At 38.8% G+C, this 23,837-nt stretch overlaps 2 protein-coding genes across 11 annotated transcripts in view; one reads left to right on the top strand and one right to left on the bottom strand.

Moving 5' to 3' along the window:
* The window catches only part of NPY5R (neuropeptide Y receptor Y5), an 8,348-nt gene extending 4,820 nt beyond the window's left edge, over nt 1-3,528 (bottom strand). For 2 of the 9 annotated variants that reach the window (XM_005556209.4, XM_015450989.3), the window contains exons 1-3: nt 3,420-3,528; nt 1,643-1,682; nt 9-140 (exon numbers count right to left, since the gene is read on the bottom strand). The gene's annotated coding sequence lies outside the window, so the exon portion shown is untranslated. Of the gene's footprint in view, nt 1-8; nt 141-1,642; nt 1,683-2,818 lie in introns of all 9 variants that reach the window. The other 7 variants (XM_005556210.4, XM_015450991.3, XM_045393009.2 and 4 more) reach the window with 5 other exon arrangements.
* On the top strand, nt 2,578-23,837 carry NPY1R (neuropeptide Y receptor Y1). Of its 2 annotated transcripts, none has more exons than XM_005556213.5 (3): nt 2,578-3,113; nt 21,097-21,946; nt 22,048-23,837. In XM_005556213.5, the coding sequence occupies exons 2-3, from the start codon at nt 21,248-21,250 to the stop codon at nt 22,498-22,500; spliced, it is 1,152 nt and encodes a 383-aa protein (XP_005556270.2). In that variant the 5' UTR covers nt 2,578-3,113; nt 21,097-21,247; the 3' UTR covers nt 22,501-23,837. The 2 variants fall into 2 exon arrangements, with proteins under 2 accessions (XP_005556270.2, XP_005556269.2); XM_005556212.5 differs by lacking the exon at nt 2,578-3,113 and adding an exon at nt 15,204-15,318.

Genomic DNA, 23,837 nt, shown 5'->3' with positions numbered 1-23,837 from the left:
ATACTTACTTACTTAGTGTAAAATTGCTGTCCAAAATTTTTTGAAGAAAGAGAAGATGCAGCACAATTTGTGGTAATAGAAACAACATAGTTTTGAGTCTAAAATTCAGATTTTTCTCCAATCCATGTGGTTAGATCTCTCTATTATATTTGAATGGAGATAAAAGTCTTAATTATTTTTCATTCTAGAAATAATGTTTAATAAAGCATGTTACACATAGTGGATGCTAAAGTAAATATTCATTACCAATCATTTTAGAAAAGCAATTTAACTTCCCTTGCTTTAAAATAACAGAAATGAATCATCCTGACAATGTGGGAAAATTCAGGATAGAGTATGACTATAAATTTGTGTGTACATACATATGTGTGTATATGTATCTTTATATATACATTTATAGAGAACCATTGAAATTATAGATGTTTTAAATGGCCCCAAAATGCAATGAGGAGGAGATACCTAGATAGACAACAAAGAGAGTTTAGCACTTTAAATTTTCATTTGGATATCTTCATTGATAAAGGCTATCACACAAGCAACATGAAACTAAAACTGCAAGATATATTGACAAAACATTTAAAAAATGTAAACGAAAAAAGAAGTATATCTGCTTCCACGACTGTGCAGTCTGCTATTAAAACTTTTATTTTAAATACATGCACATAAAATATTGAATGCATTAAATTATAAAACCACATCTCCTTAGTAAGAAGATGAAATAAATGCCATCTTGAGTATTCATTGAACACTGGAGAAAAAACTGAGGATGCTTCTTTCATTCCCTAAAATATTTGAGTATTTTAAGAAAGTACATAATTTGTATATAATTTTAAAGGGTAGACTCCTTCTATTAATGAATAGCTAAGAATGATTAGTTGTTCCTTCTTTTATTCATTCGAGAAGTATTTACTGAACATATATTTTGCTAGGTGTTCTGCTCTGCTCTAAGCATAAAGATGAGTAATGCAAGGTGCTATGCCAAGAATATTCTATGATGGATTAATTCAAGCTCACACCCTGAGTAACTGTAGATTGCTGAGATGTAAAAGGCCTCAAATTGGATGATGAATGAATTAATAAATGAATGGCATTCTCCTGACTGACAGTAGTATATTATTTCACTATAGCATGGACACTTGTATTATTGCCGAATATAATGAATACTTTATGTAGCTACTGATAGACTGATTAGCAAATTAAAAAAATTCTCTTTTAGCATTCATTCATTCATTCCACATTCATTTATTCATTTTATTTTGGTGCGACTGTAGTCAACTTTCTCCTGCTCTCCCTCTAGCCCCACCCCACACCATCTACCACATAAACATACACACATACAATACCTAATATATAGTCTGCACAAAATGAGCATGTTTGTGAATCTTTGTTCCAAAGAAGGAAGAATTTTTTCTTACAACTGAATGATGAATACTGCAAACGCTGGAGGCGCGGAGGAGGGGTGGGGGAGGGGTGGTGGTGGATATGTAGTTTTTTTAAAGTGCCTCCTGGTAGCCAGGGGATAATTTAAACATTAGGAAAATTTTGTCCAATCAGATTTAAGTCGAAAATCTAAGGTACAGGAACCCTCTTAAAATGAAAACACAAACAAACAAAAAAGCAAGATTTCTTTCCTTAAACTTACCTTTTCCCTTCCTTTTTCCTGAAAAACACAGTCAGCAGACCTACAATGGAAATGCAAATATGTTTAACAACCCTCTACTTCTCAACAAGTGTTATTATGAGTGCTGTACATTCTTATGCAATATATTTTATCCATTATAAAAGTAATGATATGTGTGAATCTTCTCAGATTGCTACAGAAATTATGAAATATAGCCAGAGAAAGAATATTTTAACATGGAATATTATTTGACAAGAAATCTGATATCGACAGCATGAAATTTTTGTCATACCTAATTACTATATTTACTCATTCTCTTTTATAATAGTTGTATCTCCCACCATCAGAATTTCCAGGCTGAAACACAGAACTTTAATCTCTGAGTAAAAAGTGTGAAAAATAAAAGTTCTTTATTAAACTATGGCAACTTATAAAAAATAATGTCTTTTCAGAGGTTTACTGGAATTTTCTTATAAACTCTTCTATATCTGACACCTAGACAAATGAAACCTTCTGAATAGATTTTAAGTATTTTAAGAAAGTATTTTAAGAAAGTGTTCTTAAGAATAATAGGAGGAACTTCAGGGAATTCAAAGGATATTACAAATCTGACTTGTACATTTAAATAAGGTTTATTTGTTTGAATAATTTCTTGCCTTATGAAAATATACATCACTCTCACAAAGGATGACAATCACACAAAAGAATAAAATATATGTAATTCTTTTCCTCCTGCAATGATACAATATCAACTATTGTCTATTTTGCTGTGCTCATGGAACAGCAGCATGATTCCATGTTCTCAAATATTCCCATGGTTTGTTCTTAAAGCCAGAATCTGGCACAATTTGAATTGGAAAGATAAATACAGCTCTGCTCAGCTGACAAACACACAGGCATGCACCACCCTCCCTTCCAAATTCTAACAGCAGAGTTTCTCTTCCCTTGAGAAATCTGAAATCTAAAATTGCATTCGAACTGCAAGATTCTTCTGAAAGAGCCTTAGGCTATTTTCCATGGTCTATGGTAAAACCGTTTTGGCTTTGGTCCAACACAACGCCTCAGTTCCTTTAAAAGATTAACTAAAGGTCTGTGAACTTGGAAAAAAGAATTCCCGTTTCTGGAATTCGAGTTCTATGGATGTTTGCTATTCTCGCATTTGTCATATGAAGACACCTCGCAAATAGGAGCGCAAACCTTGGAGCGCAGCTGACTCCCGGGCTCAGGTCAGCGCTGGACTGCGCGGCAGCTGGACGGCTTGAGTGGCGCCTCGCGGGCTGCGCCCCTGGCCTCGCCAGAGACCCGCTAGAGCTGAGCCCTGACCCGGGCACCCCGCGGGCTGCCGTTCCTAGCTCCAGACCAGCCGGGCTGCAGCAAGAGTGCGTCTAGCCTGGGGCAGCGCTTTGTCCATCCCCCGCCCCTTCCCCAGGAGGCTCCTTCGCAGATCCCCGACACTCTCCTCCCGGGTTCGGCCCGCGCCTGCTCCACCCGGGTGAGTTGGGAACTGGAGGGACCTGCTCGGTAGGAAAGAATTCAGCCCAGTACCCTCTGCGCTGTCTCTTCACTCCTGACAAGTGTCTGTTCCGACACCCTAATCCCCATTTTTCCAGCCGCACTCCCTTCACCTTCCCAACCCCGCCCTCTTAGGACCCCCGACAACGCCCTGGCACCAGAGACAGGGGTGCGGGCTCCCAGGGACCAGCGCAGACTCGCAGCCCGCGCGGGGACCCGCCACGGTCCCTGGGTGCAGGCCTACCCGGCGCGAAAGGGGTTGGCAGGGAGGGGCGGGAGCCCGTACCTCGGGGCGCCCCGGCCACTGCAGGCCCTGGGCTCCCGGGAGCGCGGCCCAGCGCGATAGCTCCTGTACCCCAGCGGCGGCGGCAACAGCAGGAGCAGGACCTGGAGGCGGCGGTGGGGAAGAGGGGGCGGGGGTTTAACGGCGTCTCGAGAACACGTGACTGTTCCGGGGACCCCCGAGACCCTGCTCCAGGGCGCCTGCTCCGCGCCAGCCTCTTCCAAATCCGGGGGCCGGGGGCATTCCAGACCTACGCCGCTGTTTGGGCGCTCTAGGGAGAAGCCACAGGGCCCCGGGATGTCGCCCTTTCACCCTGGCCTCGGGTCCCAGGCCGACCAAGTTAACTTGATGGGCAAATTGAGTTTTGCCAGTCCAGCCCTAAGCCCTGTGTAGTGAACTCTGAGAAGTCTTGAACTGGTGTGAGGATGGCTGTGCCCCTAAGTGCTTAGTATGCCTGAGAACAAGCTTCGAGTCTCAGGTTTTATCATTGTCGGGGGCGGGGTGGGGAGAAAGAAAGAAAAAAAGAAAAACAGAACACTGCTCCTCCTTTGCACCTTTTTGAAGTAAGGAAGAGTGGCGGTGGGGAGGCTCACCCAATGTCCAGGAGAGGCAAGGGAGTCTGCGGGGATGCGCCCAGCAGAATAGAAGGGAAGTTTCCCCACTCCAAGGAGTGGCAGCTGTGGGTGTGGGCAAGTGGCAAGAGCAGGGGAGTGAAGCTGAAATGAAATCAACGCTGCTCAAGACTATATTCAATAGCAAAGAGAAGACGAAGGGCTAAAAATGAATTGTCATAGGTTAAAAGAAAAAAAAAAAAGACGGGAAAAAAAGCCCACACAAAAGAAGAAGAAAAAACCCTATCCTTCTGTTCCTTCTCAACATGATTTCCATCTCTAATGTTTCCAAATCTGTATTGCGCAGGTTTGCTTTATTTTTAGCTAATCATTAGTTGGCAGGTACTTTAGGTGCGCGCGCGCGCGTCTCTCTCTCTCTTTCTCTCTGTGTGTGTGTGTGTGTGTGTGTGTGTGTGTGAGAGAGAGAGAGAGAGAGAGAGAGAGAAAGGAGAAAAGAGAGATTGGGTAGAGGTCTGTGTGTCTTTGGACATAGCTTTACCATGAGAAAGGGTATAGTTATTGTACCCTTTAATACTGAGAACTCTTATGTAACAGACAGCATCTCCTGCTGAGTAGAGAGTCCTGTGGGACTAGCTCTTTATAAACCGAAGAGAACTGTACCCCTTGGGAGCACTGTGACTTGTAATTCTCACATCTGGGGCAGCCATCACTGTTATACCAGAGGTCAAAGAAAATGTTTTGTGCGCCCTTTCTGCTGAATTTTAGCATTCAATACTCAGGGGATCTATATAGATTGCCATTTCATCAGTCAAAGAGCCATCCAAGAGCTTTTAAAGAACTCAAGGAAACACAGTTCCTGTTTTATTCTTCTGTGTGTTATTTCTGAAATATTAATATATTCTCCCCAAAAGCTTAACAGAATAGGCCTTCTGAGCAGGCACCTGGGATTCTGCAGTAGGGAGCAGGGGATGAAAGTGTCAAGAAGGAATAACCTTGAGAAATAAGGCTTGTTTTATAGACTTTCTTAATTCCACCGTCTCTGCGGTTAATGCAGTACAAATTGCCACATAAATTTCTATCCTTCCATCTCTTGCACAGTCATAACATGTACACTTCAAATACACATTGTCTTTAAAACAACTTCCAAGGGAACCCCATTGTGACTGTCTTTCAAAACACTGGTCTATGCTACAGGCTTTTGCATATTAAAAGTATAAAACAAATCTTATTTTTTCTTTTCCACAACTTTGTTTTCTATTTTGATGATATGAGCCTTTAGGATGAAGTTACTGTTATTAGAGTATTGAAAATAAAAGGCCACGTGCCTTTGACACAGAGATTGTAATTAACCTGACCATTTTCCCTTCCCACTGCACCCACAAACAAGTCTCAAAAAGGGAGCTGGCATTTCTTCTTTAAATACATGTGACAATACACAGTAGTAAGGACATCTGGAGTGGACAAGTTATGAAGAGATTTTTGTTTTGAGGACATTATCAATGTACAAATTTAGGCAATATGAGAAAGATAAAGAGAAAGATATGAAGATGAGGGTGCTTTTACCTTTAAATTTCCCAAGAGGGATTCGAGACTGATCATCGTTACTCTTTGTAGAACATAATAATTTTATTTTTATTTTATGGAGTAACTTTTAAGCGGAGGGGAATATCAGAACAGAAATAGTAATGTCCACCTCTATTTTATGTATTTTTCCTACTCACTATTTATAAAATGCTCGTTTGGGAAATTAAGTTGGATTTTGTGCATGTTACAAAATTAAACTGGCTATTGCCCTGTTATTACAGTTAATTATCAGTTACGAAAGAAAGGTAAAAGTTAAAGGTCACTTGGGACTCCTAAGACAAATTATTGAACAATAAAACAGTCGCCCAACAATTCCTGGAGTAACATTTTGCTGAGGCACATGACTGTGGTTTTTGTCAAAGCTACTGTTGCATTTTAATAACAGCTACCATTTGTGGAAAGCAATGACTAAAGTGCTTTGGTATAATCTCCAATGATATTTGATTTTGATATATTAGTTATAGAAGAAGTATGGGTAAATAAACTAGAGAAAACAGTATTATTTTACTTCATGCATTTATTTCTCTGAGGATTTCATTGTACTCCTTAAGAGTAAATGTTTCTTCATCCACTTTTCCTATCAGGGTAAATTTAAATCCTTAATGCTTAAAAGATGTGTTATCAAAATATTTTATGATGCTCTATGCTGCATTGATTTCTTTGAAATAGTAATGATTTGTCATACAAATCAATATTTAGAACTTAAAATACATGATTTTTTTTATTATTACTTTCAGGGAAAAAAAACTATTGAAAAAAAGTTTTGCCCAAAGTATTGTGTACATTGAGTCCATTTCCCAGAAAACTTAACGACAATTTTGAGGTCCTACAGGGGCATCATTAACATTTTATTGACTTCTGATAAATACTGTGCTCCTTAAGCAACACTTTATTTATCCTTTTGATGCTCTAATGATTTGACCTTAAAGCAGTGACTGATTTGCAGAAAGAATGTATAATTCTTTTTACTAGCAAATATCCATGTTAAAAATACATACACACATAGATGTGATACAAATGTATTTTATATGTTCATATGTCACATACATATTTTTATAATAGACACTTATCAGAATAACTGAGTTGTAGCCAGGCTTGATCTCAAATTAGTGGTGTGGCTTTAGACAGGCACTTGATTTTTCAGTCTTCATTTTCTTTGTCTGTAAATGAAATATTTTGAATCGAAGATCTGGAGTCCCCGTTGAGACCTGACTACTTACGACTGTATGCCATTAATGAGCATGCATTACAAACATATGTGTAGAAAAACCATCTTTTTAGATCTTCAGAAATATTTGATAGCCACAGACATTGTTTATTTTCCCTTTACATTAAAATTTACAAAGAAAATACTGATGTTAAAGTTTTCCATTATTATTGGCACATTCTCTTCCCTGCAGCTACTATTAACTATATTTTATTTATTCATTTCAAAAAGTTATGGCTGTCTTACCTATCACTACTTCATTCTTTAATTATATTGTTTTTCAGTTTTGCAGCACAAATATATATACAAGAAGAAGAGAGCATGGATTCCTTTGACAATATAACATTTTATTATGTAAATCCATATATAGGCCATACGATTATTTCTTTTTGTAGTTCAAAACTCCTCTGAGAAAAGATAAGTATCCTGTAATATTTTTTAAAATGTTTCCATTTCCTATCTATTTTTTGTAGTTAATATTTTAAATCTAGTTATAAGTCTAAATATAGCTTTACTATATTTAAGTGGAAATGAAAGGGAAAATGTTTATTTATTTATTTTTGGTATGTTGGTTTGTTTTAGTCTTTAAAAAGAATGTTTACAGAACTGTTCAAAGCATAAGCCCAGGATCAAAAGTTGAATTATATGCCCTTCAAAATGTATGTTACCACATTCTTAGTCTTACCATTCTCACAGGTAATACAGCTATTAAAATATGTTATTGAACAGGTAGAAAAAATATGAGACCGTTCCTCAAGTAGACATTATAAGCAGTTTCAAAGGAAGTAGAGTCCATATTCAAGTTTATACCTAATAGATGATGCAGAGCTAACACATAAGAATATCCAAAAATATGAGGCAGATCATCAGAAGGAGTGTATTAGTAAGCGAACTATGCATAAAATGTATATGCATAAAGTAGCAATCATCCATCATAGCTGCAAATGCTGAAGACACTTTTTTAATGTTTGAGATGAACAAATGGGCTTGATTTGTGATATTCAAAATTTTTGTAGTCCTACCCTAGTCCTAGTTTTTCAATCTTTCAACAAAACCTCTTCAGTATCCTATGATGTGTTAGATACCCTTCCAGGCTCTTAAGTTTAAGAGATGAAAAAAAACAACAACAGTCATTGTCAGTAAGAGATCAGAGTATAGTTGTAGATATGTGCAACTACATAATTAATGGCAATACAATGTGATAAGTTCTGCAACTGAAATAAACTCTAGGTTGATTTCTTATTTATATTCCTAGGTAATTCGTTCTTAAAAATAAACTGGGGATGTAACAGAGGGTTTTATAGCTGAGAAGACACTTGAACTGAAATGTGAAGGGTTAGTAAGAGCTAAACAGGCAGATGGAGGGGATGGAGAAGCGAGAAATGTTGTAATAGCATGAAGGTGAGAGAGTGTGTGGTATTCAGAATCATGCAAATGGTTTCGTATGACTGCAGTGTATAGGGTGGAGGATGATACTGAAAATGTTGATTAAAAAGGATGTCTTTGGTCCTTCACTTGAGACATCTGGATGGAAAGCAGCTAAAAGATTTAAGATGGGAAGTTGATATGGCTGGAGGGCTGTGAAAAAAGCTGATAGATTTAGACCATTTAGCAGAGAAATAAGTAGAGCTTGATAGAGGTGAAAGAACACACATGAGAGATATTTAGGAGATAAAATCACCGGCAATCTGAGACCAGTTGGATTTGTGAGTGAGAGTGAGAGAGAGGGGAATACACACATGGGACGATTCTTAGGTTCTGGCTTGAGGGAGAATGACGCTGCTGATCAGATCCATGAGCAGAGAAGCACAAGAGAAGCATACTGTCCAAGGAAACCTGAGAGGGGTCTGTACTTTTGGTGAAGATTGAGGGTTATGTACATGCAAGCACGTAATTGATGGCAGAGGGTATATCTGTGTGGTAAGAATGAAAAAAAGGAGTAGATTCAGATTGGGATCTCTGGTGAATTCTAGTAATTTGGGGGTTGGTGAAGGAAGAAACAGGACCACTAAAAGCACAAGTTTATTTGGGTGGCACTTGCAGGAGGTTGCATGACAGGAGTAGCCCCTCCTAGCAAGAGAACTTCTAGAGACAATGATGTGGGGCTACCACCTAGAAGGGGCAGAAGGGGAAAGTAGAGAGGAGACTTGCATGTCTGGGTGCTGTCACTCAGCCACAAGGTGGGGAGTCTCTGAGTCAGAGACCTCTGAAGGGAGCTGTGGTTTGGTGTCTTTCACAGCTACAAGATTTGTCTTATCTATCGTTAGCAGATGTTGGGTGGAGTTTCAAGGGGGCATTTAAGAAGGTAGGCTCTAAATGGGCTAAAATTAATTTATTTTTGACTATATTTAGAACCATTAGATGTGTGAGATTTTGAAGTGGTGCTGGAAGGCTTTGGACTAAGGGCCTTAGCCTGCTGTGAAGAATCAAACAGTATGCGGACCGTGTTAGGTTATCACCCATGGGTCATCTCTGGCCCATCTACATAACAGGATCCTAGGGAGAAAAACGCCTAAGAAGTAGACGGAAATAGTAGATCTTGAGAGAGATGATTGAGCAACAGCCAATGAAGAAAAGCCTGAAGTGTGGAGTTGATGAAGTCAAAGGAAAAAAAGATTCCAGAAACAGTGGGTGCTCATTTGAGTCCGCTGCTACATAAAGAATAAATATAAGAAAATCTGAATCGTGTTCACTGGCTTTGATTATTAGTGTCCTGGGCAGAAGCATTTTCAGGTGTGTCATATTTGAGGAAAAAATGAGGTGACAGTATATGTACCTTATCCTCAAAGAAGCTTGCCAGGAAAGAGAAGCAGCTAGGGAAGATGTGACTCCAGTGAGGGAGTTACTATGAGAAAGAGATGAGCGATTTTGTTTTGGTCTTTCTTTTAATCCTAAGCTAAGAAAAGTGAATTATTGACTAAACAGGTATTATAGTTATTTTATTGCTGTTTAACAAAACTTCCTCAAACTTAATGGAATACAACTCATGGATTTTATGCTCATGGACTGCGTGGTGGGACAGCAGCTCAGAAGGGCGCAGTGAGATAGCTTGTCTGTTACATGGTGCTTGGGGTCTAAACTGAGAAACCTCAGTGGGATAGGTTGACTCAAAGTCTGGGGTTGAAACAGCTGGGTTGGAGAATCTATTGCCAAAAGGAGGGACTTGAAAGTTAGGGGGTAAATACCCTATGGCCTTTAAATTATCCCAAAAAGAAGGAATCCATTGAGACTGAAGGTATGAAGTAGGAGCCTGGGAGAGGGTTGGAATTTCAAAATAGCTTCTAAGAGGAGAGAGATTGGTAATCACCCAAGCCAACACATTTCCGGGTAATATTTAAGGCTTTATGAGGTTTTGAATTTGCAGTTGCAATAATCTGCACAGTTGAGTTTTAACCTACATGCTATGCTAGTGGACAGTGGCAGCTAAACAATCTCATAAGATCAGATGGGTCATGTTATACCACTGACCATCCTTAGATATGTGTACTCTTCCTAGATGTATTTGTGTCTTGGCAAAGGAAGCAATAGCTAGACCTTAAACAAAGGAATGAAAGGAGGATACTTACCTTAGCAAAATGATGCTTCAGAACATTTCATACCACTTTTGCATGCACCTGCTTGTGCTTTTATGTAGGTGTACCAAAAAACAAACAAATACTTTCCCTTATTTATTTATTTATTTAGAGATGGAGTATCACTCTGTCGCCCAAGCTGGAATGCAGTGGCACAATCTCAGCTCACTGCAGCCTTCGCCTCCCGGGTTCAAGTGATTCTCCTGCCTCAGCCTCCCAAGTAGCTGGAATTACAGGTGCCTGCCACCACGCCTGGCTAATTTTTATAGTTTTAATAGAGATGGGGTTTCACCATGTTGGCCAGGTTGGTCTCAAAATCCTGATCTCAGGTGATCTGCCCGCCTTGGCCTCCCAAAGTGCTGGGATTACAGGCGTGAGCCACCGCACCCAGCCTAATTTTCTCCTTTCTTTAGAAAAAATTATACCTTCATAGCTTTTCTTCATAGGCCAAGTCTGATCTATTGATATTGGCCATCTGAAGTGTTGTGCTGTGAGAAAGCCTAATACCAAGCTTGAGATTTTGGGGAGTGGGAGTCAGGGGCAGGAGGAACAGTTAGAGATGTTTCTCACAGAAGATGAGAGCTGTGGTGGTGGCATTCATACTTATTCTTTTTACCAACTATTTTTATTTTGTCTCTTCAAAAGAAGATATGAAAGGAATATTAATAATAATTATTTAAAACAGTAATAGTAACAGTGGCAAAGCTCCTTTCATTATCTCATATAGTAAAAACATAATGTTATGGTTTTGTAATATAACATTACACTTTTTTTTGAATGTCTAAAGGGTATCAGACCATATGAGGCATGCAGAAAAAGATTTGGCTATTTACTAAATTTTAAGATCCTACTTGTCTAGAGCCTCATTGTGACAGAGTTTTTAAAAATGCCCCGAAATATGCAGCCCAGGTAGTGAAATGAGAACTTTACTGAAAGGCATTCACATTTCAAATCAAGATCAAGAGAAAATCCACAAAGAGTATTGCGTGTTTTCTGCACAAAGGAGATCATTGAATTGTCTGTGCACTTATATACTAACATTTTTAACTAAATTAATCATCATTTTTTTTTCTGCTAGTTTATGCTCTCCAAAAGTCAGATGAATAAAATGATTGTACTGACTATTTGATTGTGCTGATTAAGTCAAAACTCTTTACCAACTGTATTTCATTGGCTTTAAGATGTGGGCTTAGGCCGGGCGCGGTGGCTCAAGCCTGTAATCCCGGCACTTTGGGAGGCCGAGACGGGCGGATCACGAGGTCAGGAGATCGAGACCATCCTGGCTAACACGGTGAAACCCCGTCTCTATTAAGAAATACAAAAAAAAACTAGCCGGGCGAGGTGGCGGGCGCCTGTAGTCCCAGCTACTCGGGAGGCTGAGGCAGGAGAATGGCGTGAACCCGGGAGGCGGAGCTTGCAGTGAGCTGAGATCCGGCCACTGCACTCCAGCCTGGGTGACAGAGCGAGACTCCGTCTCAAAACAAAACAAAACAAAACAAAACAAAACAGAAAAGATGTGGGCTTAAAAAGCATTTTAATATTCATTTGCTATTGATAGTATGCCATTGCTTTACTGAAAACATTTTTTTTTCTTGGTGGTCCATACAATAAAATTGCTCCTTACATTCTTGGGCATCAAAGATCCAAAGAAATGCAGCAGGTAAGTCACAGAAAGAAGGAAAATCCAGACATACAATCAATTCATAGAAGATGAACTGATTCACTGACATGCTTCATCATAGTTCTACCCCCATGGAATTTCCCCCTTATCAATGTCATCTACATTTTAGTTTTCATGTGTAGTATTTATGCCTATTAAGCTTCTTCTGCGTGACAATTCATGATAATTTACCTGTATCAAGGCCTCATAGCATTTCAGAAACTTTAACCCTTGTAGCAGAAATTCCTCAGAAGACAAATAAAGTAATTAGTGTGTTTCAATTCCAGTAGCAAGCATATCGTCATACTTTTATTTAAACAGTTACTGAATCATGGAATTTAAAGGCTGAGCCAGGCCATAATATTGTTCCACTGTTTTGAATATAAAACTCAGATTTACAGAAATTTAATGAGTAGATCCTATCCCTCAGTTTATATGACAGAGCCAGACTGTTGTCCAAGAGAACATGAGAATAGGTCATTAATACCATTCCCCTTGGTTTATAGGTCAGGCTGTTATGAAACTACAGAAAGAAATATACAGGATTGAAGAAAAACTTCTCCCTAGCAAAGATGAAGTTTTATCTAATTTGAATCCCAGATAGGAAAGTATGCAGCTGATTATTCACTTAAGAGTAGAAAAATAAATGATCTTAAAATTGGAATGAGGAAAGTCTTTAAAAAATATTTTCTAAGAAATTCAAACTACTTTGCATATTTTAAATCTTCTATAAGACCACATTATTGGAGAATTTTATGTTGCATTTGGCCATTGGACTATTCCTAATTTCTCTATTTTTCACATTGGAAAGAATCCTAGTACATGATATCTCTAAAGAATTATATAATTTTGCCGCTGAGCATTTCTTTTTTTTTTTTTTTCCCCAAAACAGAGTCTTGCTCTGTTGCCTGGGCTGGAGTGCAGTGGCACGATCTCAGCTCATTGCAACTTCTGCCTCTCGGGTTCAAGCAATTCTCCTGCCTCAGCCTCCTAAGTAGCTGGGATAACAGATACGCACCACCACACCCAGCTAATTTTTGTATTTTTAATAGAGACAGGGTTTCACTTTGTTGGCCAGGCTGGTCTCGAACTCCTGACCTCATGATCTGCCTGCCTGCGTTGGCCTCCCAAAGTGCTGGGATTACAGGCATGAGCCACCGCCCGCGGCTGCTATTGAGCATTTCAGAACTTCTCTTTGTACCATAACGTTGTCATAGAAAAGAATCTTTGAGATCAGTGATCTTTCAAAGATTGGTATTTGATATTAATAACTCAAGAATGCAGTTTCACAGATTTTCCTTAGGGAGAACACTTCATAAAAATTGAGTTAATAAAATGATAAAATACAATGGCCATAATAGTTTAGACCTCTTACAGACATGCCTTCATTAGTATTCTTGGGAAATAGAGAAAGCATAGCACCTGAGTCCAAATTATATTCTCAAGTCCAAAATATTTGCTGACATAATAAAAGTTTCTACATAAAAATATATTCTTAGTAGAGAATTAAATTACGTCATTTGTAATTCTTAGAGCAGGCTAAAGATAGCAGATTTGGTGATCAAAACCACAGGGAAAACTTCCTTCTGAGAATAGAATGTGACTTCAGGCAATAGAGTAGGCAGAGGATGCATAGAAACCTGAATGAATATTAGTTATTGTTCCCTGAAAGAGGTGAAATTCCTAAATTGGGCCTTAAGTTTTCATCCTTGGTTAAAAAAAAAAAGTATGTGTGTATGTGTGTATATATATATATATATATATATATATATTTGTGTGTGTGTGTATAAATGAATCTGTTGTCATTTTACTCTGCTTAACTATTAGAGATTTTTATATGTATGCTTCTATCTGTTGTTATACACTAATAGTAGTCATTACATAATCATGATATTTTAATTCTTGATTACAATCCCTTTCCAACTATATAAAAATATGTCTAGTGACACATATTTTAGAAAGTTTTCTTGGAAAAACATCCAGAGATTGTGTTCATCACTATCTATATAAATGAGCTTATACTGAACCTTAAATATGTTTATTCAGCATAACAATCAGAAAAAGAAAAGTTTTTTTAACAGTATAAAGTTCAGGTGAGTCCATTTGTCTTGGAATTTTATTTTGATTTTAATTAGAAGAAAGACTGCCATTAGAATTGTTTTGTAATCTTTATAAATTCTCTAGGCAGTGCCCTCTATCTTTATTAGAAAGACTTCTTATTTTTAACACTTTTATTTGGAAGAAGTTCTACTCATTTGCATCAGTCCATCGTCTACATAATATATGTGTGTGTGTGTGTGTGTGTGTGTGTGTGTGTGTGTGTGTGTGTGTTTTACAACGTTGACTTTTGAAACTAGAATAGAATCAGGTAAAACATCTCAGATCAGTGTGTCAGTAACTGGCCTGAATCATCGGGCACCATGATGGGGTTGGCCGCCTTCAACGTACTCGGTGTACGTTCTATTTTTTTCTACATAATGTTCAGTACTGTAGTACTAATCACCGAGAAAATTGCATTGACTCTTTTCGACCACCAGGGAAATATTCAGTTCATGGTTCTCCCCTAAAAAAACTAAAAAGCTACTTAGCTCTGGGAACAAATCTGACTTAATGCATTTTCTCAGTGGGCCAAAGAAAGGAGGGCCGATTGTCTGCCTTGACTTTTTAAAGCTCTTCTCTTAATTCACGTATAAACTGAGGAAAACAAATTCTCGGCACTGGCGTGAGAGTTATTTGAGCGTCACAAAATAAAATATTAGTGCCATTATTGTGGCGAATTTCATGTTTCCCAGCGAGCCTTTTGATTCCCGGTTTGGGCTGGCGCTCGAGCTCTCCAACCGGGTACGACTTCGGCCACAAGATGGCACTGACCTGCAAACAAAGAAAACCACAGTGGCACCGACTTTTTCAAGCCTTGGGAAACTGCCCTGCCTTCCCCCTTCCCCGGAGTCAAGGACTGTGGGGATAAGGGCTTCCTTTCCCCTGCGCGGGGCGTCTGTGTCGAATAATGTGTGGCTTCTGTTGGATTGCTTTTCTTTCCAAAATTCCTAGGCAACGCTTCCCCGAGGTGTGCACCTTTGTGAGGTGTTTGTGGGGCGGGGGGAGCTTCAGGCGCTACTCGCGGGACGCCGTCACGTGATCCGGGATGAGGTGGAGTTCGGCTTTAAGGGGGCGTCTCTTCCTAGCTTCACCAATCTTTAGGATCTGAGCAGGAGAGATACCAGCGGATCTTCCCCTCTCTACTCCCTTCCATTCCCACCCTTCCTTCTTCAATAAGCAGGAGCGAACAAGACAAATTCCAAAGAGGGTAAGTTGCGAGTTTATGCCTTTCCAGAGACTTTTGCGAAATCTCTCATTGACAAGGTGAAGGATGAGCGGGGAAGAAAAACGACGCCAGTGTCCGAAACTGGCTCTGGGGGACCGAGGTGTGGTCTCCAGTGCAAGCAGGTCGCAGGTTGCTCCAAATCACCGGACCGCTCGCGGGCTCCTGCCGAAGGGTATGGGGTCGACGCGGGTGAAAGGAGAGGGTCCCCTACGCGGAGTTCGGGCTTTCCCACCACCTGCTCCCGGGGAATTTCTGGATGGGTATCCAAGTTTTCCTCTACCCAGGTTCTCTTTAAAAGGTCAAGCACTGGGAAGGTGCCCGAGTTCGTCTATCCCGCACCCGCTCATCTTCCGTATGTGTCTTGGACTGACTGGAGGCGCTGGCTCTAGCCGCACCGGAGTTTTCGCGGAGTAACTGGCTGGGATGAGCCGGAGAAGGGTGGGCTTGGTGCGTCGCCCGCCGTCGCCCGGGTCCCGCGGCAGGCGTCGGGCTGGGAGCGGACGGAGGTGGGAGGAGCCCTCGGCGCGGACCCCAGAGCGCAAGCCCACCCCCACTTGCGGATTCCGCGCGTCTGGGCTGCAGTGGAGCCGCGCTCCCCAATACTGAGCGCTTCGAGTGTGGAGCTGCGCCCGGGTGGACACCCGAAGATTTTAATCATCGGAGTTCTAATCGGGGAACTCTTTAGCTCTTTCTTTTAGAAAAGTAATGATGGAACGTGGCTGGGTTAGGAGATTGGGAATGCACAGGAGGTGGAGGTGACTTGATAGGGTGTGCCGTTGGTTCCCAGGTAGACTGGAGAGATGCGAATGTTTTAAGGTCTGATACTGGGCCAAAGACAGAATTGAGTAGGGTTTGGTATCTGCTTGTTTTTGGTTGTTTGTATCTTTTCTCTTTTGCCAGTCTCTTATCACTAGTAGAAAGGTTTCCTGATGAGAGAGAGAGAGAGAGAGAGAGAGAGAGAGAGAGTAGTAGGGAGTCAGGAATGGAGTAAATTTCGGGCGATTCACCTAGTTACACAATATGAAAAAGGTGGGTGGGTAAGCGTGCCAACAGGAATTTTGACTGAACATGTCCCATTTCCCATTTCGTTGTTTGATAACTTCTGGAGCACAGGAAAAACCTAGAGGAGAGGAGCAGAAGAGAGTGTTTCCATGTACACACACTAACACACACACACACACACATATTAGAGCACGCATTGCTTCCCACACTCCCCATCCTATAAGAGGGCATGACTGGTGGGATGGCACACACAGGCAGGGGACATGTGGAGCTTGTCTGTCAGGTCTGCAACAGAAAAGCAGTAGCTGTTAGTCCTCGACCCTGGGCAGGCTCTCTGGCGAAGCAAGCGAGGCAGCGGGAAGCTAACCCGACCCGGTTCCCCACCCAGGACTAAAAACTGAGTGCTCTTGGGTGACTACTACTTTATTAGTCTTTATTGTCTTCAGGCAGCAGTCTGTTGAACAAGCCCTCCCCAGCAAGGAAGGAACAGAGAATTATGTAACTCATTTAGATAAGCTACCAGTAACTTTGGGAGGCTGTATGTCACAAGGCTGACATTTCTTTTCCAACACAAGTGAGGTGAACAGCCAATCCTGAGTATTTCAAAAAATTTGTCTGCAGCAGGTTATGATCAGGGAGCTGTATTTTCAAGTAGTAACAGCCCTGCGAAGAGCAAGCAATGAAAGGGCAGCATTCTAATTGGAAAGAAAGAAGAGGAAATTTCCCTCTGCAGGGGGCTAATTTGCCAATTGGTGATGTATGTAATGTCTCTGTGTTGTCTCTATATGCACATGGCAGCTACACTGAGACTTAAGTCTTTAATTTTTGCAGTTTCTGTAGCTGCATAGCTTATTTTACAAATTAGATTACAATAGTAAATACCAAATTATTTTATTTTGCAAAGATAAGGTATGTAAATTATCTCTTAGTATTGTTATTTTCTGACAGTTATTCTTTCTTGAAATTATAGTAAGGTACACTGAAAATACACATTTTATCCAATGCAGAATTGGTTTACACACTGGAATAACTACCAAATGTACAATTAGTAAAACAGGCTTGAAAACACCTTAAAAAAAATAAAGTTTTCATTTCTCTATAGCTAAATTAACTTCTACCTGGTAAGAAAAATGCTTCCTCATTGGGCATGCCTATTAAATACCGTTTCAAAAGTGTCAGACTAGAGCTTTTACCTGAACTCATCTGTAAGAAAGCTATGTTTGTAGCCTGTACTTTGCAATAATTTAATGTCTGTGTGAATTCTTATATGTATTCATTTTTGCCCAAATCAGTCAGTGGGTAGCATATTTCTGTTTCTTTCTCTCCATGGTATACATCTTGGTCTCTGTCTCTATTATTTCTTGCCAAATTATTGCACTAACTTTCTAATGAATCTCCCCTTTTCTTCTCTTTCCTTAAATGTGTTGAAAACAGCAGCTAGAATAATAATTTTAAATCCAAAGTCATATAACTTCACACCTTTGCCAAAGACTCACCAGAGGCTCCCCAGCTCTCCCAGGATTATAGGCAAAGATCATTAAAAAAAAAAAAAAAAAAGGCCCTGAAGTCTGTACCCGCCTCTTTAGCCTTCCCAATTAATTTCCTAAGGGTCCCTCCCTTATTTATCCCACTTCTCCTTGCTACTTAGCACACCAGTTACACACAGGCCTTAGGGATGTTTGTTCTTTCCCTATGGGATGCAATCCCCGAGATACTTGTGTGGCTTCCCTACTCACCACTCCTCTCAGGTCTTAACTTACATACCTTCTTCTCAGACAGTCAGAGGCCATCTTTTACAGTCGAGTAATAAATTGCAGCTCCCCCAAATCCCAGTTTCTCTCTCTCTTTTTTTTTTTTTTTTTTTTGAGATGGAGTCTTGCTCTGTCGCCCAGGCTGGAGTGCGGTGGCCTGATCTTGGCTCAGTGCAACCTCTGCCTCCTAGGTTCAAGCAATTCTCCTGCCACAGCCTCCCGAGTAGCTGGGACTACAGCTGTGCTCCACCCCGCCTGGCTAATTTTTGTATTTTTAGTAGAGACGAGGTTTCACCATGTTGGCCAGGCTGATCTCAAACTCTTGACTTTAGGCGATCCGCCTCGGCCTCCTAAAATGCTGGGATTACAGGTGTTAACCACCTCACCCAACCCCAGTCCCTCTTTCTTGCTTTGTTTTACTTCATAATACTTATTATCATCTAGCATACTATATTTTTTACTAATTTTCTTCTTGTCTTTCTCTGCCCATAAGACTAGAAACTCAGTGAAAAGGTTACATTCTCTCCAGTAAAACCATGCCTAACATGAAATAAATGTTTAATTAATATTTGTTGAATGAATAAATTTTCTTTCAGAAATAATTTTTTTACATAAAGGGTAATATTTTCCCCTATATACATGACCTAGGAGCACGGCTGTTGTGATTAGCATACATTTTGCATGTTCAAAGACTATGATGGAATTGAGCTATTGATGTTAGGATTAATTTACCCAAGAACCTACTATTCCAACCATGCATCAGTTATATCAGTCAACACAGTTTTATTTTAAATCTTATACTTGCAAGGTGCTATGAAGTATGCACAATGCCTACATCAAAGATGTTATATTAAAAATGAGAGGAGCCAATTAAGGATTCTAGGAACTAAATGGTGCTTTGAAAGATGGGTAGAGTTTGTATTGATGGTGGGAGAGAGAGAACACCCAGCAATAAAAATGGCAGAGGTGGAGATGCAGAGCTATATTTGGTAGACTGTGAACAGACTCGCCTGCCTAGAACAGTGTATTCACATTCACATTGGGATTATTAGAGTAAAGTGTGGAAAAGGTATAATGCAGAGGTCTTAATGTGTCAGGCTGCGGAATGTACTTAGTATTCTCTCTCTCATGTGTCTCAAACCAGGGTCCTCATTCACTTGTTGGTACTTGGTGACAAGGATAAAAAGCTTTTCCCTGCTCTGCTAGTTTTACTTTAAATAATGAAGGGAAACTTATAATTAATTCATAAGTCATGTTTAATATCTCTTTAGTAACTTAAATAGGAAATACGATGCTAAATTTTCTTGAATTTTTAAAATAAGAGATTTCCAAATAATTTGAAGTTATTACTGCTCCTTTGAGATTGTTTTCAAACTCTGACAATCACTGATCATTCTCTCTGCCTTTGGAATTCTTGAAAGAAAAAGTGTCGTTATCACATAAGTATTAGGGAGTCATTACAGGTTGATGCATAGAGGAAGAGAGAGCCACGTTTCTAATCACATTCATACCTGAAATCATTCCATTACCATTATTTAATATTTTCATTCTGACTTCATTATAGCAACCCTTACTTTATTCTTCTTAAGTTTTATAAGGCCAAATCATGGTTTCATAATATTAAATTAAAAAAAAAAAAACATGTTCTAGAAAGCAAAAAAATTAAAGGAAAGGTTCATTAGAGGCATTAAGTAAAAGGCAAATGCATTTCTGGCTTATTAAGTTTATTATCTTTCTTTCAATGGAAGTAACTCTGCACGATTTTCTTTATTGGTCTTATTTGAGAAAGAAAAGAATGAAATTCAGTTTCTTAATACAAGCATGATGGCCTGTTAATTAACATAAGAAACCCTGTCTCACATATTAGTAATCTAGGGAACATCAGACTTATTTTTGAAAGGAGTTTTTAAAATAATGTCAAACTTTTTAAAACTCTACAAGTCTGTGATTTGTGTTAATAAGAGAAAAATATATCACAAAATACTGTGAAAAATCAAAATTACAACTAAAACCTAGATCTTTGCACTGGACACACTATAGTCTGGTGGGTAGGAAAGATACTTACATAAATAATACCTTAGAAATCCTTGAAAGCTTCTAACGTATTAATAAAATAACAGACTCTTAAAGTTAGAATCTCCTACACAGTACAGGAACTGTCTGAAATGGTCTTTCATATGGTGGTTATCAACTTTTGTATATGGAACACTTGCTAGATTTCCAGGCATATAATTCCATTTTATTAAACTTTTGTTCCTCATAATGATGTGATTTAAAAAAAATAATGTACACCTCTTGGCCCTACTTTTAACTTGTACATATAATTAGATGTAACATTCTAAGCTCAACGCTGTGTTCTACATGGTACCCATTAAAATACGAGAAGACATCTATACCATTCCTACTAAGTATTTTCCAGATTAAACATTGTGTAGTCTCTCAATAGTCATTCATGGCAAAGTTTTTTGATGTTTCACTGTATTGATCATCTTTTGTTGAATATATTTGTGCTGAATAGCATCTGCCCTAAAAAGCAGTCCAGTGTATGTATGGTGGAGCTATTGCTACAACTTGACCTTGACACTAATTCTTCCATTTCTATAGCATATGGAAGAATTAGGTAATTTATTTTGTTTTGCTTTGTTTATTTTTCTTATGTTTTAATCTGTGCATTAAGTGGTTTTTATACATTCATATTCTTACAATGTTTAGGAATGTGCTGTTGTTACTGTTTATGTAAGACTTGGGGCATAAGATTTATATATTCCTCACTGACTTATAGACCACTATGTTTTACTAAGACTTGTTCTGTAAGCAAGTCCAATTAAAAATTTTATTTTTTCTTTATTCAGTGTGTTTTCACTATTTCTGCTATTTTAGAAAGATGTTTACAAGATTACATTTTGTTTATTTCAGTGTTTTCACTTTAAAGAGTTCTGTGAGTCAGAATTCATTTTGACTGCCCTCAATAAAATTAGTAATGCAATTGGTCATTTTCTCTTTACAGATTGTTCAGTTCAAGGGAATGAAGAATTCAGAATAATTTTGGTAAATGGATTCCAATATGGGGAATAAGAATAAGCTGAACAGTTGACCTGCTTTGAAGAAACATACTGTCCATTTGTCTAAAATAATCCATAACAACCAAACCAATCAAAATGAATTCAACATTATTTTCCCAGGTTGAAAACCACTCAGTCCACTCTAATTTCTCAGAGAAGAATGCCCAGCTTTTGGCTTTTGAAAATGATGATTGTCATCTGCCCTTGGCCATGATATTTACCTTAGCTCTTGCTTATGGAGCTGTGATCATTCTTGGTGTCTCTGGAAACCTGGCCTTGATCATAATCATCCTGAAACAAAAGGAGATGAGAAATGTTACCAACATCCTGATTGTGAACCTTTCCTTCTCAGACTTGCTTGTCGCCATCATGTGTCTCCCCTTTACATTTGTCTACACATTAATGGACCACTGGGTCTTTGGTGAGGCAATGTGTAAGTTGAATCCTTTTGTGCAATGTGTTTCAATCACTGTGTCCATTTTCTCTCTGGTTCTCATTGCTGTGGAACGACATCAGCTGATAATCAACCCTCGAGGGTGGAGACCAAATAATAGACATGCTTATGTAGGTATTGCTGTGATTTGGGTCCTTGCTGTGGCTTCTTCTCTGCCTTTCCTGATCTACCAAGTAATGACTGATGAGCCGTTCCAAAATGTAACACTTGATGCGTACAAAGACAAATACGTGTGCTTTGATCAATTTCCATCGGACTCTCATAGGTTGTCTTATACCACTCTCCTCTTGGTGCTGCAGTATTTTGGTCCACTTTGTTTTATATTTATTTGCTACTTCAAGGTAAGAAAACTTTTTTTTCTATCATTTTCATTTTTTACCTTCTTTACACAGAATTCCTCATCAAATGAGTGTTTCTATTTAAATTTGTTTTTCTTCCGTAGATATATATACGCTTAAAAAGGAGAAACAACATGATGGACAAGATGAGAGACAATAAGTACAGGTCCAGTGAAACCAAAAGAATCAATATCATGCTGCTCTCCATTGTGGTAGCATTTGCAGTCTGCTGGCTACCTCTTACCATCTTTAACACTGTGTTTGATTGGAATCATCAGATCATTGCTACCTGCAACCACAATCTGTTATTCCTGCTCTGCCACCTCACAGCAATGATATCCACTTGTGTCAACCCCATATTTTATGGATTCCTGAACAAAAACTTCCAGAGAGACTTGCAGTTCTTCTTTAACTTTTGTGATTTCCGGTCTCGGGATGATGATTATGAAACAATAGCCATGTCCACCATGCACACGGATGTTTCCAAGACTTCTTTGAAGCAAGCAAGCCCAGTCGCATTTAAAAAAATCAACAATGATGATAATGAAAGAATCTGAAACTACGTATAGCCTATGGTCCCAGATGACGTCTGTTTAAAAACAAGCACAACCTGCAACATATTTTGACTACCTGTTCTCCCAAGGAATGGAGTTGAAATCATTTGAAAATGACTAAGATTTTCTTGTCTTGCTTTTTACTGCTTTTGTTGTAGTTGTCATAATTACATTTGGAACAAAAGGTGTGGGCTTTGGGGTCTTCTGGAAATAGTTTTGACTAGACATCTTTGAAGTGCTTTTTGTGAATTTATGCATATATTATAAAGACTTTTATATTGTACTTATTGGAATGAAATTTCTTTAAAGTATTACTATTAACCGACTTCAGAAGTACTTGCCATCCAATACTGCCATTAGATTGGGTCATCTTGATTAGATTAGATTAGACTGTCAATAGATTGGGCCGTCCTTATTTTAAGATAGGCATCATTTTAGTGTGTTACAGTAGTAACAGTATGCAAAAGCAGCATTCAGGAGCCAAAGGAGGGTCTGAAGTCAGTCAGAAGTGGTTTGAGGTTTCTGATTTTTGGTGTTTTTTTGTGTTTTTTGTGTTTTTTTTTCACCTTAAGGGAGGATTTAATTTGCTCCCAATTGATTGTCACTTAAATGAAAATTTAAAAATGAATAAAAATACGTACTTCTCAGCTGCAAATATTACAGGGAATTAGGGCACCCACAAGAATGAAGAGAGAAAGCAGCTCCCTAACTTCAAAACTATTTTGGTACCTGACAACAAGAGCATTTCAGAGTAATTAATAAAGTAAATTAGTATTGCTGCAAATAGTTAAATTATATTCATTTGAATTGATGGTCAAGAGATTTTCCTTTTTTTTTTTTTTTAACAGACTGTTCAGTGTTTGTCAAGCTTTCTGGCATAAATATGTACTCAAAAGGCATTTCCACTTACAATATATAGAAACACAAAAGGTGTTTTCCTTACAGCAGTGCCTATATAGTGACTGATTTTTAACTTTCAATGTCCATCTTTCAAAGGAGATAACACCAAGTACAATGTTAAAAGAATATTCACTTCACCTAGCAGGGAAAAAATACACAAAAACTGAGAATACTTCATATAGCCCATTTTAACATGTATAAACTGTGTGACTTGTGGCGTCTTATAAATAATGCACTGTAAAGATTACTGATAGTTGTGTTATGTTAATGTGCCTAATTTCGTGTATCTTGTAATCATGATTGAGCCTCAGAATCATTTGGAGAAACTATATTTTAAAGAACAAGACATACTTCAATGTATTATACAGATAAAGTATTAAATGTGTTTGATTATAAAAGGGCGGACATTTTATTAAAATCAATATTGTTTTTGCTTTTTC

This window comes from Macaca fascicularis, chromosome 5 (assembly GCF_037993035.2).
Source record: "Macaca fascicularis isolate 582-1 chromosome 5, T2T-MFA8v1.1".
In the NCBI taxonomy this organism is placed as follows: Eukaryota; Metazoa; Chordata; class Mammalia; order Primates; family Cercopithecidae; genus Macaca; species Macaca fascicularis.
Note: the sequence above shows the minus strand (reverse complement) of the source record. Positions and strands in the feature narration are given on the sequence as shown.

Excerpts from the sequence above, each read along its gene's own strand:
- NPY1R (XM_005556213.5), top strand. The coding sequence starts at position 21,248 with ATGAATTCAACATTATTTTCCCAGGTTGAAAACCACTCAGTCCACTCT. Across the intron at positions 21,947-22,047 it reads TATTTATTTGCTACTTCAAG|ATATATATACGCTTAAAAAG; the intron begins GTAAGAAAACTT and ends TTTCTTCCGTAG.